The sequence below is a fragment of the Centruroides vittatus genome, unplaced genomic scaffold (genome assembly GCF_030686945.1).
Source record: "Centruroides vittatus isolate TY-2023 unplaced genomic scaffold, ASM3068694v2 scaffold_861, whole genome shotgun sequence".
In the NCBI taxonomy this organism is placed as follows: Eukaryota; Metazoa; Arthropoda; class Arachnida; order Scorpiones; family Buthidae; genus Centruroides; species Centruroides vittatus.
This window is the reverse complement of record NW_027122718.1, coordinates 10191478-10206118: the sequence shown is the minus strand read 5'-3', so window position 1 is coordinate 10206118 and position 14641 is coordinate 10191478. Positions and strand designations below refer to the sequence as shown.

The window sequence follows — 14641 nt, the reverse complement described above, 5'->3', positions numbered from 1 at the left end:
AAAGGGCACTGATGCTATAAAATTTTGGTGGTTAAAGGAGGATTTAATGGAGAGATGTATAGTCATGTGTCATATCTCGAGTGGGGTCGGACTTAATGAAAATTTTGCTCGCTATTGTCATTTACAATGCCTTTTATCTTTTCATAATAATTAATAATATAAAAGTTATTTTTTAATGACATCTCATTAGAAAATGGCGCCACACGTAATTTTAACTTTGTGTTATTGTGTCTTAGTATTTCTTAAACAACAAAATTCAACAAAATTACTTCTTTTAAGCTTCTGTTATTATATGAATTTAATATCCTAGTATAATTGAAAATTATCGGACTCTTTAATAGTGTCCTTAACCTGCTGTTCGAGTGCCGAAAAAGTCGAGTACGTGTCCTTGCCAGGATTTTTATTATTGATCAAATTCATAAAATTATTTTATATCATATTTTAAAACTATACGCATGTGAGAATATGTTGAGATTGATATTAGTGAGCAAAAAGAATATTTATATTCCACAAAACTTCACATAACTATACTTTATCTACGAATTAATTAAAAGAATATCATTTTTCTTAATTAAAATATTAAATTAATAAATAGCAATAAGACTCACAACAAAAACTTACACGAAACTAACTTCTTCCTTTTTTATAACAACAATAAAAATAATTTTTAATTTCCTAATTTTATTTATTTTTTCACAAAAGACCCTCTTAACATTCTTTGTATGTATCGCATATCTTTATTGCAGCAATTAAAAGTTGTTCCATATTAAAATGCCGCGATTAATTATGTTAACGAGTGAAGTGGCGATTACAATTGTCAACATTTAACAATAAGAACTGGAACTTATCCATAACTCTAACTCTTTATTTCAATTTATGCTCAGCACTAACATCTGGCAACGAAAATAGATAATAATGTAAAAGTCTAAATTACAAGAAATAAAATTTGTTATGAAAATTTCGAACATATTTATTGGATTTTTTGTTATATGATGATGCAAAATGAGTACTAATCACAAATCTTAGCCATGTCCTGATGGTTCTTTGTGGCATTCTTAACAAATTCGGGAATTGAATACCAATTACTTCATTACAAATCAATTTATTAGTTTAAAATCTTTTAAAAAATCGATAAAAATAAATATTCCTTTAAAAAAATTGTTGTTCTTTGTCTTTTAGAAGACGTTTGTTCATTATTCATTTCGTTTGAATTTTCAAATCCTTACTTTAAATCTAAAACCTCAATTTTTTTTAGAATGTTCTAAAGTAATGACTTTAAATTTTCTGAAAAAAAATTTTAAGTCGCTGCAGCTTGGTGAAAAGTCAAGAATTTTTTTACTTTTTACAAAGTTACAGCAACTTGTAACGAATTGCAAAGAGACATTTTTAGAAATTCGTTATTTTTTTCGGCTTTATTCCATTCCCCCTTGTAACTTTAAACTTTTCTTGTTATCAAATCGGAATCTTTTATATAGAATTTCATCGATTGTCAATATAGCTTCATATATAGTAACTTTAAAATTGACTAGATAGGTGTGTAAAATTTAAAATTAATGCAAAGTAGATAGAAATTCAGAGCCACGAGATTATTCTGTTGCAAGCTTGTTGAACGAATTTTATAAGTGAGGTAATACAATATTCTGCTTTAATATATATATATATAAATTAATAGTTTAAAAACATAATTAATAAATATATATATATATATATATATTTTTCTCTTTATTTTACTTTTATAAACCGTGATATAATACAGTAAATATTGACAAGAATAACATTATTTTTTTATACTAATAATAGCAATCTTATACAAATATTACATTTTCTTTCATATTCTGTACTGTACTTCTACAATATCAGATATTGAGTTCCTTTTTTTTCAGATCTTTTCTTCTGATTTTCCTTTTTATTTTAATAGAAAGGACAAGAAATTATGATTTATAATTCTCTTTTTTAATTAAATAATCTGAAGATATTTTCGTGAAAATTAACTTTGTTTGCTTAACTTGGTGATGACACTTGATATTTTTTTTCCTGGTATTTTTAGAAGAAAGAAAACATCTTACTTATTACATTATATATATATATATATATATATATATATATTTAGAATCTACTCGGGTTCAATTAAATTTTTATAAAGGAAAATCGTATATATATATATATAATTTTCGTGTCGAAATCAGTTTATGTCATACGTTTCGATTTAGTAAAGTACAGAGCGAAATATTAACTAGAAACTAATATTAGGAAGCACGAAAAGGTAGTGGTCACTGGAATTTTTAATGGTAAAATATTTACGTTTTGATAAAAATAATGGATTTTATAGTAAATGCGATGGTTTTTCACGAAACAGTGATAGATTTTATGGTAAAATTTAATCGTTTTTAATCGTAAATATGATGAATTAATAAAAACAAATTTTTGGGGGTATTTTTATATATTTCTAATGTAGTATATTAATAAGAAATGTGTTTGTTTATTAAATTTTATTATATATATATATATATTTAGAAAATAGATAAAAGTAAATATGAACTTCGTATGTCTTTCGTGTTACTTTTATACAGTCTAAACAACGAGTTGCTGAGAAATAATCTTAAGTAGAAGTAAGAAAACGTGATAAGATTTACAAACTGATGGAGAAATTCAAACAACAAGACAATTTATTATATTTTCCGCAACGTTCTAACGTAATACTTTTACGAAATTAGATATGAAAATTCTTGTTTATCAACAAGAAGTCGAATATGACATGTTTGAAAATTGCCGTAAATGAAACGAAAATATTTTCCGTTAACTAACGAGGGAATTCAATATTTCGATGTAAAATATTGATTCGAAGATCGTTTTCCTTTTTAAGTTTTCGAGGTAATTAAATAACTGTTAATGACATTTACTTCCCAAAGCAAATTAATTTAGAATTACAAAATTTATGACTCGTCTTTTATATAATTTTATCTTTTTTTCCCCTTTTTTTATAATTGAAAATAGCAGAATGTTTAATTTTTTTTATTATCAGAATGAATATTTTTCTGTTTTAAAATTGATTTATAAAGCTTTGAATCATATACCCAAAAAAACCCTGTTTGATATATATTAATCAAATTTATTAAACACTTACACGATGATAAATTTATTTATTTAACCAAATTTTTATAGAGAATATTATTTTATCTGAAAATTTTATATTATTTCTCTTCACGTTTTTCAGATATTCATCCAGATGTTTTCGTGTCTTCGTTCTTCGTGAAAACATAAAGAATGAAGGTTATCTGAAGTAATATCTATCACGTGTCTTTCTTTGAAATAAATCTGAAATCTAGAACTGTAGTTGAAATGATAGCTGTATGAACATATCTGTAAATTGCAAACAGTGACCGAGTGGACAACAACAACAACAAAAAACAACAACAACAACAACACTGAATACTTGAACGTTAGTCGTGGGTTCGCGTCTGACCAACGGATTGGTTGCTTGAAGTTTTTTCGAGTTTTTCTTTTGGATTCTAAATAGAGACTCCTAAATATATGCCAGTTTCCTATAGAAAGTCCTCCCGGGAGGTACCCCCACCCCTTGGTAGATTGCCTACGTGCTGGGTTGCCTTATCCCAACAATACAATCCAATGCAAAGCCAGAGTGATATCTGAAAGCATTTCACTGTGGATTTTGTAGATATCATTTCCGATTCGTTATAGATTTCGACATCATTCAGATTTTCATGTATTACTCTAGATAACACTCTTAATCACACAATTGTATTCTGATAAGTAGATATCAGCTATTTTTTCAGGCAATATTGTAGATATCTTAAGAAGTAAAAATATAATCCTAGACTCCATTTTTTTTTTTTTTTTAATTATTTTTGGCTATTTTATTGATGTTTTCGAATAGTTATTTTCTGATATTCGTATAGCTTCAACATATTTATGATATATTCGTGAGCATGGTATTTATATCTGCAAACATTTGTTTTTGGAACGAAGCTATAATGTCAGACAACAAGTTATTTTCAGATATAAATACGTATAGATATTGATTCGACTATTTCCGTTTAGTCTAAGAATTGGAAAAGATTCACGGTTCTTTTTTTTCTGTTAAAAAAATAAAGACCAGGTGTCATCGATCTCACCAATCAAACCCTACACGTCTCTTGTAGACTGGACATCACGAGAACTACATTCTAAATCCAATCGTGAAAATCTTTCAAGCATTTATTTCGATACGCCTCCATAGAAAAGAGAAGAGAAAAAAAAATCCAGTATTGATTTCGAGAAGTTTGAAAGAGTTTGAAAAAGTTTAAAATCAATTCTTCTTCTATTTTTTATTCCTTTTGTTAAAGTGATAACGTTAATAAAGTTTCTTTGTTAATTTCGCACAGGTTTTTACTTTATTTAAATCTAAAACATTTATACAATATCGAACTAGTTAAGAGATTTACATGTACAGGTACAGTACATAATTTTTTTTTAATATAAATACAGGAAAACCTGTGTAAAACGAAATCGGTCCTTTTAAACAGGTGTTTTTTTTTTAAACGTAGAAAATCGCTCCGTTTCGAAGAATTTCTTCGTTTAGGCATGTTTCCGTCTTATTCAAGTTCCAGATTTTACTGTATTTTAAAACTGTGGTGTTTTAGAAGCAAAATAATGCATAATTTTCTTTAAAAACTTGCATATCAAGTCGTATTCATTTCAGATAAAATTTTAATTAAGTCAAAATAATTTCAAATTTTAACTTATTTTCTTATTAAATATATTAATAACACGCTGTTTATATATATATATATATATTAATTTTATACATAAAATGCAATAGAATATAAGAATAAGAGATTATTTGGAATAGGTTCATAAATAGTCAACATCCGAGAGAGAAGCCGCGATCTACTGGTTGGGTAACTTAATAATGGTTGTTCGTGATATTAAACACGTGTTCCTAATTATATCGCAACTTATCTTTTACAGACGTAAGTATAAAGTTGAGAAACATTGTTCTAAATATTTTAAAATACTTTGCAATTGCAATTATAAAATTCTAAAAATGTACTTTATAAATGGTTTTAAAAATTCAACTGGATGTTTATAAAATAACTTTAATAAATTCTGTTTCTGGCTAAGTTTAATTCTCATTAAAAGAAGAAAGAAATAAACTGAAAAAAAAGAAAAAAGAAAAGAAAAGAAGAATGAAAAATGTAGAAAGTCTAAATTGGATCTTCAGATATTGTTAAACTTTAATCCCAGAGTTAATTGAGATATTAATCATTTTGTGGTTTTGAAAAATTTAATTTGTTAAACCAGAAAAATGCAAATTACGATGCCATCGTGTTTCACAATATATTTAATTCTTTAAAGAAACACTGAATAGTTTTAGAAAGCTTTTCTATTGCATTATATATATGAAAATGATTGATTTATCGACAATTTGTGATCTTTATTAAAATGTTTTAAATGAAAAATTTTAGGAACTCCTCTGTGGTTGTTACTACACGTTGCTCCGATAAAAAACGAAAAAGACATGGTGGTCTTATTTTTGCTCACGTTTCGGGATATAACGGCTCTGAAACAACCTCTAGAGGATGACGCTTCTAAAGGTAAATAAACACTTTAAATGTTTTAAAATTGTATTTTTGTTAATTATGTCCCTTTCGCACACAGGTTTAAGTAAATTTGCAAGATTAGCAAGATCCGTTACTAGAAGTAGATCAGTTTTAGTTCAACAGTTTTCTATTCATTTACCAGCAGTTAAGTCTGATAATGTGAAACAATCGCAAATAGCTCATGTAAGTAATTAAATAGGTTAAAAAGTAATATGTTAGAAAAACGAATTTATTAAATATTTATTTTTTAGATGATGAGCTTAAATGCGGAAGTTCTTCCACAGTACAGACAAGAAGCACCAAAAACACCCCCTCACATCCTGCTTCATTACTGCGCCTTTAAAGCGATTTGGGATTGGATTATCCTTTGCCTTACATTCTACACGGCAATCATGGTACCTTATAATGTCGCCTATAAGAACAAAACGAGCGAAGATGTCAGTTTGTTAGTACTCGATAGCATTGTCGACGTTATATTTTTCATAGACATTGTTCTTAATTTTCATACTACTTTTGTTGGACCCGGAGGAGAGGTAGTATCAGATCCTAAAATCATTCGAATGAATTATTTAAAAAGTTGGTTCATTATCGATCTTCTCTCTTGTTTGCCTTACGATGTATTTAACGCCTTCGACCACGATGAAGATGTAAGAATGTCCTTCTTCTTGTTTCTAACAACTATCAAATTACTGTTAACCATCTAATGAATAATTTATTCTACAGGGAATTGGAAGTTTATTCAGTGCGTTGAAAGTTGTCAGGTTGTTGAGGTTAGGAAGAGTGGTAAGAAAGTTGGATAGGTACTTAGAATACGGAGCTGCAATGTTGATCCTCCTGCTATGTTTTTACATGCTGGTGGCTCACTGGTTAGCCTGCATTTGGTACAGTATCGGAAGGAGCGATGCAGAAAATGGTTACACTTACAGTTGGTTGTGGAAATTAGCTAATACCACTCAGAACTATTTCAAGTACAATATTTCGGAAGAGAAAAATCAGATGGAATTAGTGGGTGGACCACCACGCGGTACCATGTATGTCACTGCACTGTATTTCACCATGACTTGCATGACTAGCGTTGGTTTCGGCAATGTTGCAGCCGAAACGGATAACGAAAAAGTTTTCACAATTTGTATGATGATCATCGGAGGTAAGAAAGTGAAAAATAAAGAAATATTTCATTTATATTATTTTATTTTTTTTATTCACGCAGCAAGTTTTATTCTCCAAGGAATTTAAAACAACGAATTCGAGAATTTAAAAGCCAATTATCTTAGTTTTTATTCTGCCAGTTACCGTTGTAATTTAGTAAATATGTAAATCATTTAATTAAATATGTAAATATTTTAAGTAAAAGGAAAATTATTCCGAATATAATTAATTCTTACAATAAAAATAAAATTTTTTTACTTTGACTAACTGAACACTAGAATTGTGAGAAATTCGTTAACTTTTATATGTGTATTATTTAACATTAATCCATGATAACTATTGTTTACAGTCAATTTAAACTAAAAAAAAAATGTTCTCTTATAAATGACTACAGTTGCAATTAATATAATTATAAATATCAGTTAAGAAAATATAGATCATTTAGAGATATTACACATTTCACGTGACAATGGCCAAGAAATTCTAATTTAAAAATGTTTTTTTGCACATTAACTGTAGAGAGGGAATTCATTTATTTTGTGGTAGTGAATATTTCACTATACTAATGAGTTATTTATCGTGAAATCTTGGATACAAATAAAGAAAGAAGTTTTCAATCTTTATTTCTCCCTTAGCCCTCCTTTATGCAACAATTTTCGGTCACGTGACAACTATTATCCAGCAAATGACGTCGGCAACCGCTCGCTACCACGAAATGTTGAACAACGTTCGAGAGTTCATGAAATTACATGAAGTTCCCAAAGCATTAAGCGAAAGAGTAATGGATTATGTAGTGTCTACGTGGGCAATGAGTAAAGGTATCGACACGAAAAAGGTAATTATCAATTTATGGATGTGGATTGTGTTATTTCTTTAATGACATCGTATATAAAACATTTTGTTTTTCACAAAGAAAACAACTGAAATCACAGTTTGGCAATATTTGCAGCTAGCTGTACTTCAAACACATTATTCTGTAGATGCTCGTTTTAAAAACTCTATTAATTAAATTCCTATTATGAGTTCATTTATAAAATTTGGTGAATACGTAATTTCAAGTTAAAAAAAAATAAAAATTAAGTTTTTATTCCAAGAATTTTTAGTGTGAAATAGCTTATTGCAGTTGCTGGTATTTGAGCTTCAATTTCTTAAAAAAATCTTCACGTTTCAAAGTAACTTTTACCGGGTAAAAATAACAATAATAAATCTTTGTTCTATTCTCGTCTAAATTTATAAAATGTGTACTCACTGTATATAAAATACTTAGCGTAAAATCGTCACGACACTAGAAACAAAATAGAAACGGCCGCACCGGAAATCGATGAAACGTCATGAAATTTTTGAACAAGCGAGCCGAGATTGAATGAAACGAAGGAGAGGATTGTCCTTAGGGAGAGAAGCAACAGGGGTAGAGATTTTATCCAAAAGGCGAGAGAAGCGACAGGAGTAAAAGGGTTTGCCGCCCAGTGCGAGGTAGATAGAGCGAAAGGAGCGAACGAGTGGGGGTTTGTCTGGGGGTGGATCCTCAAAAGGGTTGAATCGTCACGAAATTTTTATTATAAATAGACTAAACTGAGAAAAAGTGGGCCAAGTCCGTGGGGCAAGCGAGCGAAGCGAACCATATAACCACGGAATTGGAATGTTTTTCTGTTAGACGTTCAAAAAAAAAATTGTGATGTTCGACCCATTCCGGAAAAGGAATGTTTTTTTGTTTTGGCATCTGGAGGTTTCTGTATGTTCGATTTTGATGGAGAAAATCTGAAAGGAAAGCTTTTTGTGTAATTTGAATAAAAACTGCTTTTTTTTTCCTAATTAATTTGAGTGTGGAGGTACATTTCGAAACTGATCGGAACTTACTTTATGGAATCCTCATTCGAAATAAGATAGATAAAGGAATATATATATTGGAAACAAATAGGCGAAACGAGCAGGGAGATGAGCCGCCATAGGCAGCCAGGAGGCAAAGTCTCCTAGTTTGATAATAAAATCACCAATATTTATAATTTAAAAAAAAAATAAATAAATAAACTACTACAATTTTATATTTTTAAACTTTTACATCATAATTTTACATATAAAAGTTTTGAAATTTTTTATGTAGAATCACACGAAACATAGTAAAATCTCTTTTACTCTTTATGGATCATTTACTGTTTATTGCCATTTCGATTCAAATAATTAATTCACATAAAAAAATCATTTTAAAATATCCAAAATATTTTCAGGTCCTTAGTTATTGCCCCAAAGACATGACAGCAGATATTTGCGTTCATTTAAATAGAAAGGTATTCAATGAGCACCCAGCATTTCGTTTAGCTAGTGATGGATGCTTGAGGGCATTGGCTATGTACTTCAGTATGGATCATAGTGCCCCAGGTGACCTTCTGTATCATACGGGAGAAAGCATAGACACTTTATGTTTCGTAGTAACAGGATCTTTGGAGGTGATTCAGGATGACGAAGTCGTTGCAATATTGGGTAAGTTTATAAAAATAGAATTACAGTATTTTTCGTTCAATTTAGTATCTGCCATAATATTTAAGTAAATTTAGTTAATTTAAGTGATTAAATTTTATTAAATTAAATATTAATAATGAAGGAAAACTTCTAAGAAGCAAACATTAAAATATTTAATAATGTAAATAATAGGAATACGAGATAGATTATATAATAGCTTTATTTAAATTTTAATGATACGCTTTTTGTATTAGAAACTTGTTACAAATCGATAATTACTTTCCCATCTTTGTTCCATTATAAACGAATTTATTTATAGAAACTCATAAATAATGCGATAATAGAATATTGAGAGAATTTTTGTTATAGAAATGAAAGAACGATTTTGAAAATGGATAATTGTCTAGCAGATGAATTTCCATCAGAACAAAAAATAAATTACTTTTTTAAGAATAATCATTTTAGTCCATGAAAATAAAAATAATTTAATCTTTGTGCATTCTTTTCCTCTCCTTTTTAAATACAAGAATTAAATATTAAAATCTTGACTCTTTTTTTTTTAATATAATTATTTTGTAGGTAAAGGGGATGTTTTTGGCGATGCTTTTTGGAAAGAACCAACGATTGGTCAGTCTTGTGCTAATGTCAGAGCTTTAACGTATTGCGATCTTCACGCTATAAAACGAGATAAACTATTAGAAGTGTTGAATTTTTATCATGCTTTTGCCAATTCTTTTGCGCGAAATCTTATCCTCACCTATAATTTAAGGCACAGGGTAAGTTTCTTTTTTGTCAAGTGTTTATAACCTTTGTACTCTTAAGAAAATCAATAATGGTAAGCATCTTAATACTACAGAATCTTTTGTTCTATACAGAAATTGACTAACACGATGTCAAATTTTTAATCTGTTTATTTACTATATAAGCAATTATGCTATTTAAAAGCTATTTTCGATTGTTTGATTGGATATTTTCTTTCTGCAGTTAATATTTCGAAAAGTATCGGATGTAAAAAGAGAACGCGAATTGGCAGAGAGAAGAAAGAATGAACCACTGCAAGAACTATCTCAAGATCATTTAGTGAGGAAACTGTTTTCAAAATTTCGAAGAAACGGCCAGGAGAATAGAATTGGTAGTGCGACTTCTGATGTAGAAAAAGGCGTTGCGTCCAGTCCTACAGATGGACCGAGTGAATGTGCCAAATCAATTAACCGTTTTATCCATCCAACAGATAACACAGATAAGAGTAATTCAACAAGCATTAACAAGTTTACAAAATGGAGTTCTAGTACCAGCGAAGACAACGACGGAGACAATAAAGAAAACCATTTGTCTTCAGACAATGTCCTTAAAAAACCAGACTTATTAAAGAAGAGCGATTTCTTGCATGTGGTTAAGGATGCTCGTTCGGCTTCGACGGGAGGAAGCGGCAATCGAAGTTTATCGAAATGGTCTAAAGTTTTAGGTAGGCAAGAGACTATCGAAGAGTCAGTGGAAGAACAAAATGGGGGAGGTCTTAAAACTTCTTCTTCTTCCTTGACAGATAATAAAAGTACGAGAGATCATGAAAGTGGAAGTGGAATGGCAGGAACTAGTGATCTGATGCCATCGAGGAATTTATCTAGTCCAGAATATCAAAAAATACTTTCAAACTTAATGGACATGAGAGTCGATCTAAAATTAGAACTGCAAAGACTTAATAACAGAATCAATAGGATCGACGAAAATCTAATCGATCTACTAAAACATTTTCCTATAAAACCTTCGAATTCTCGTTCACATCCTCCACTACGCGAACCGGCCATTTCTCTCCCTCTTCTTGTGCTGAGATCAGACAGTCACAGTAGCAGCTATCCAGAAGGAGAAACGAAACGTAACAAAAATGGAATTATGAGAATGGAAAGTGTGCCAATAGTTAGAAGTGAAGAAAAAGCATTATTAGCGAGAAAGAGATCGAAATCTAAAGATACAGTATCTGTTAACTCTTCTCCAACAGACTCTGTGGTTAGAGCCATGTTAGAGACTGAAATTGAAGAACAAGATGCAGATGAAAGTTCACAGAGGAAACACAAAGATTAATTCCATGTAACTCACAAATTATAAAATGACTCTAGAGCATCAAATATTTTTTGGTTATTAGGTAAGTTGCTGCATCGTAGATGCAATGGCGTGTTCTGTAGCAATTAGGATTGAGCCTCAGCACGATTGAGGAGTTATAAATCAAACTGAGAGAATCGAATAATCCATTCGAGTAACATCTTTGGTGCTTGAAAACTCATTTAAACATAAATTGCTACAAATTGCCTTACTTACATTTCAACATTTAAACTGATTAAAAGTTAAAATTTAAATGTTCCTTATCTCTAAAATCATAAAACATTAAATCAAAACAATTTACTATATACATATACATACATATATATATATATGTATATATGTAAGCCTGTATGTATATATATATATATATATAATATATGTTTCTGCCAATGCCAAAAGTTAAATCTAAAATTTAAATATATTATCATCCAAATTAGTTATATAGTAATAGCAATGTGAAGAAAGGAAGTTTTATTGGCAAATTTTGGTGTACCAATATGGTATATAATAAAGGATGCAGTTGCCAATCAATAACAACAGCAAAAAAAATATACATTTTTGCAATTAGTAGTTTAAATTAATTACCAAGACACATGATAAAATAGTCATCTTGCTAGACTAAATTAGAAACAGTGTTTCATTGATTACAGATTTGTATTTAAAGTGCAGGCATTTGGTGAAAATCTATTAATAATTGTGAAATACGTTAATTCATTTTAATAATTAATTAATTCCAAAATAAATATTTTGACTACATAATATTAATGGAATCAAAGTACAATTGCTACCGGAGCCCGGCTTTTACGTATAGACTTCACTGTACTGTATTTTAAGCAGGATTTGTTAGTTTTAATTGCATTGCATGACATTATTTTTGAAAGAGCTTAAACGATATGGCACAGTTAATATCACTATTTTTGTATTAATTTCAAAACATAATACAGTAATAGTAAATTCACTAAATTAGTCAATTCTTTAACTATCCTATTTAAAAAATATGCTATTAAAGAGTTGATCAGTTTGTTTCTTTTTTAGCATACTTGCCAACCATAGCTTATAGATGAGGCTGACTTGGTAGCTAGGAAAGGCTGATTTTGGAATGTAAAGCTGAGAAATAAAAGCACAGTTTGTAGAAAGACTATAGACAACACTTTCAGCAATTTTAAGCACTTGTTCAATCCTCATTCTCTTTATCACAATAATTTGGCTTTTCCTACTAGCAGATTACTAATAGTAAAAACATAGAGTACAGAGTAATAGTACATTGTACCACATATATAATAAGTATTATATAAAAAGTTAATCGTCTATAGAAAAAAATTTACAGAAATTAATAATTCCTTACAGCCTATAGCCTAGAGAATGTGATTTTGGCATGTGACTTAGATTTACAAGAACTTTCGAATTGGCTTTCTCGTACTAAAGAGGGGAAGATTTTATATATCGATATCGTTTTGAGACAAAATTTCTTACACTTCAATTTAAAAAAAAAAAGAAATTAATTTTTCATAATTTAATTATGCAGTTAAAGCTGTCATTGAAATTTCCTATGAGTACAGCAACGTTGAACTGAAAGGAAATGTTAATATTGGAGAAATGGACAATTCCTTTTAAAAATTCCACCATACACACAAACTTGGGATTTTGTGAAGACAATGCATTAGAAATGTAATGGATATTTTCTAATTTAGAGGCTGACAGGCTAACAACTGCTTCCAAACTGGGCAAAGAGGGAGGGTTGGCAACTATGTTTTAGGAATTTGAGATCCACAATTTAAATATTTTATTTAAGTAAATATTTTGTTTTTAAATTAGAAATTTTCAGAAAATATTTTCTTAATCTTTGCAATATCCATAAATTTTCAAACTGAATTAAATTAAAAATCTTTATTGTTTATAAATTTTCTAGAGTGCTTTTTGAAATAACAAGAAATAATCCTAACTTTTAAATTTATTTTTTAAAACACAATGTAAATATTTTAATAGGACATTTTTTATAAAAAAAAATGTTAAAATTTAATATAGAATATATTCCATAAATTTAATTCTTGTTTTTTAGAAAATATTTTTCAAGTTTTCCATATCTGAGAGGAAATAAATACTCTGGTTTATTGCAAGAGGTGATGGAGCATACCATCACCCCTGTGCAACCACCATCTCATTATCAATACGACTATTTTCCATGAAATTTTTTTAATTTATGAATTAACAATGAATGTATTTTACATTGTGCTTTTCTAAAATATTTTTGAATTTAATAAAAATTTTAAAAATTCCATTCGATTACATAAAGTGAAAAATGTTAAGTTATATAATGTCAAAATGAAAAATGTGTATTACAAATTCTTTTAGAAATACTTAAATGAAAAACATATAGATTATTCTAAGAAAAATATTTTTCAAGACTAATTTATGTACAGTAACAATGTATTAGTATTAGAACTTTGAATGTATGTTCTTGGAGATTAACTGCCTCTTTTCAAAATCAGATCTGAGCTTGAGATAACTTATTTCAATTGTTTTTCTTCTCTATGCTAATTTAATTTAAAACTCTAACTAACAAGTAAGTTATTTTTTCGCAGGAAACAAAATTCTAAGGACTAAAAATATATAGATTTCACTAAATGCCTCAATAGCAGAAGAGTCTATTATATATAGTATTAGCAAAATAATACTATATTTCATAACATTAAATCTAGTAAATTAATTTACCTGTTTTATAATTTTGCTATGTCACTTAATATCTTGGCAAGGTGTAATTTGAAAAAAAAAATGATTGTATTATATTCATATAAAAAATATACATATATATATATATATATAAATATATTTATCACTTTTATAACAAGATATTTATAACATTATAACTTTTGTTATGATAAAATGATTCCACTTCAAAATAATATACTTCAATAATGCTATAATATATTTTATATTTATATATAATACTGCCATCTTTCATAATAAAGATCTGCTATTTGCAAGAGTTATGTATAATGTATATTATAAATATTAAATTGTAAAAATTGTTTAGATATTTAATTATTAAAATTTAATTAAATGACTTTTTAATGCTCTATAATAAGTGAAGATATAATAATCTCTGTATTAGACATTGAATTAAATATACCTGTACTAAGTTCTAATTTTAAATCTAAAAAAAAAAATTAATTTAAAATTTTTCAGTGAATTATATAAAAGTTTATATTAATGTAAAAAAAAAATTCAGATAATAGCAGATTTTTAAATGAAAGTCAATATTATATATTATTAAATAATGATTTAATTGTTTGTTTATACATACATTATTATAACAGTCATATATCATACCTAATCAT

At 28.3% G+C, this 14641-nt stretch overlaps 1 protein-coding gene across 2 annotated transcripts in view; it reads left to right on the top strand.

Annotated features, from left to right (window-relative positions):
• LOC136989974 (potassium voltage-gated channel protein eag-like) overlaps positions 1-13266 on the top strand; it is a 62109-nt gene extending 48843 nt beyond the window's left edge. The window contains exons 3-11 of one of the 2 annotated variants that reach the window (XM_067288286.1): positions 5466-5594; positions 5659-5783; positions 5852-6247; positions 6324-6747; positions 7385-7584; positions 8975-9227; positions 9786-9982; positions 10191-10671; positions 10750-13266. In XM_067288286.1, coding sequence (XP_067144387.1) covers positions 5466-5594; positions 5659-5783; positions 5852-6247; positions 6324-6747; positions 7385-7584; positions 8975-9227; positions 9786-9982; positions 10191-10671; positions 10750-11285 — 2741 coding nt within the window. In that variant the 3' untranslated portion in view covers positions 11286-13266. Of the gene's footprint in view, positions 1-5465; positions 5595-5658; positions 5784-5851; positions 6248-6323; positions 6748-7384; positions 7585-8974; positions 9228-9785; positions 9983-10190 lie in introns of both variants that reach the window. The other variant, XM_067288285.1, reaches the window with a different exon arrangement.
• The last annotated feature ends 1375 nt before the right edge of the window (positions 13267-14641 follow it).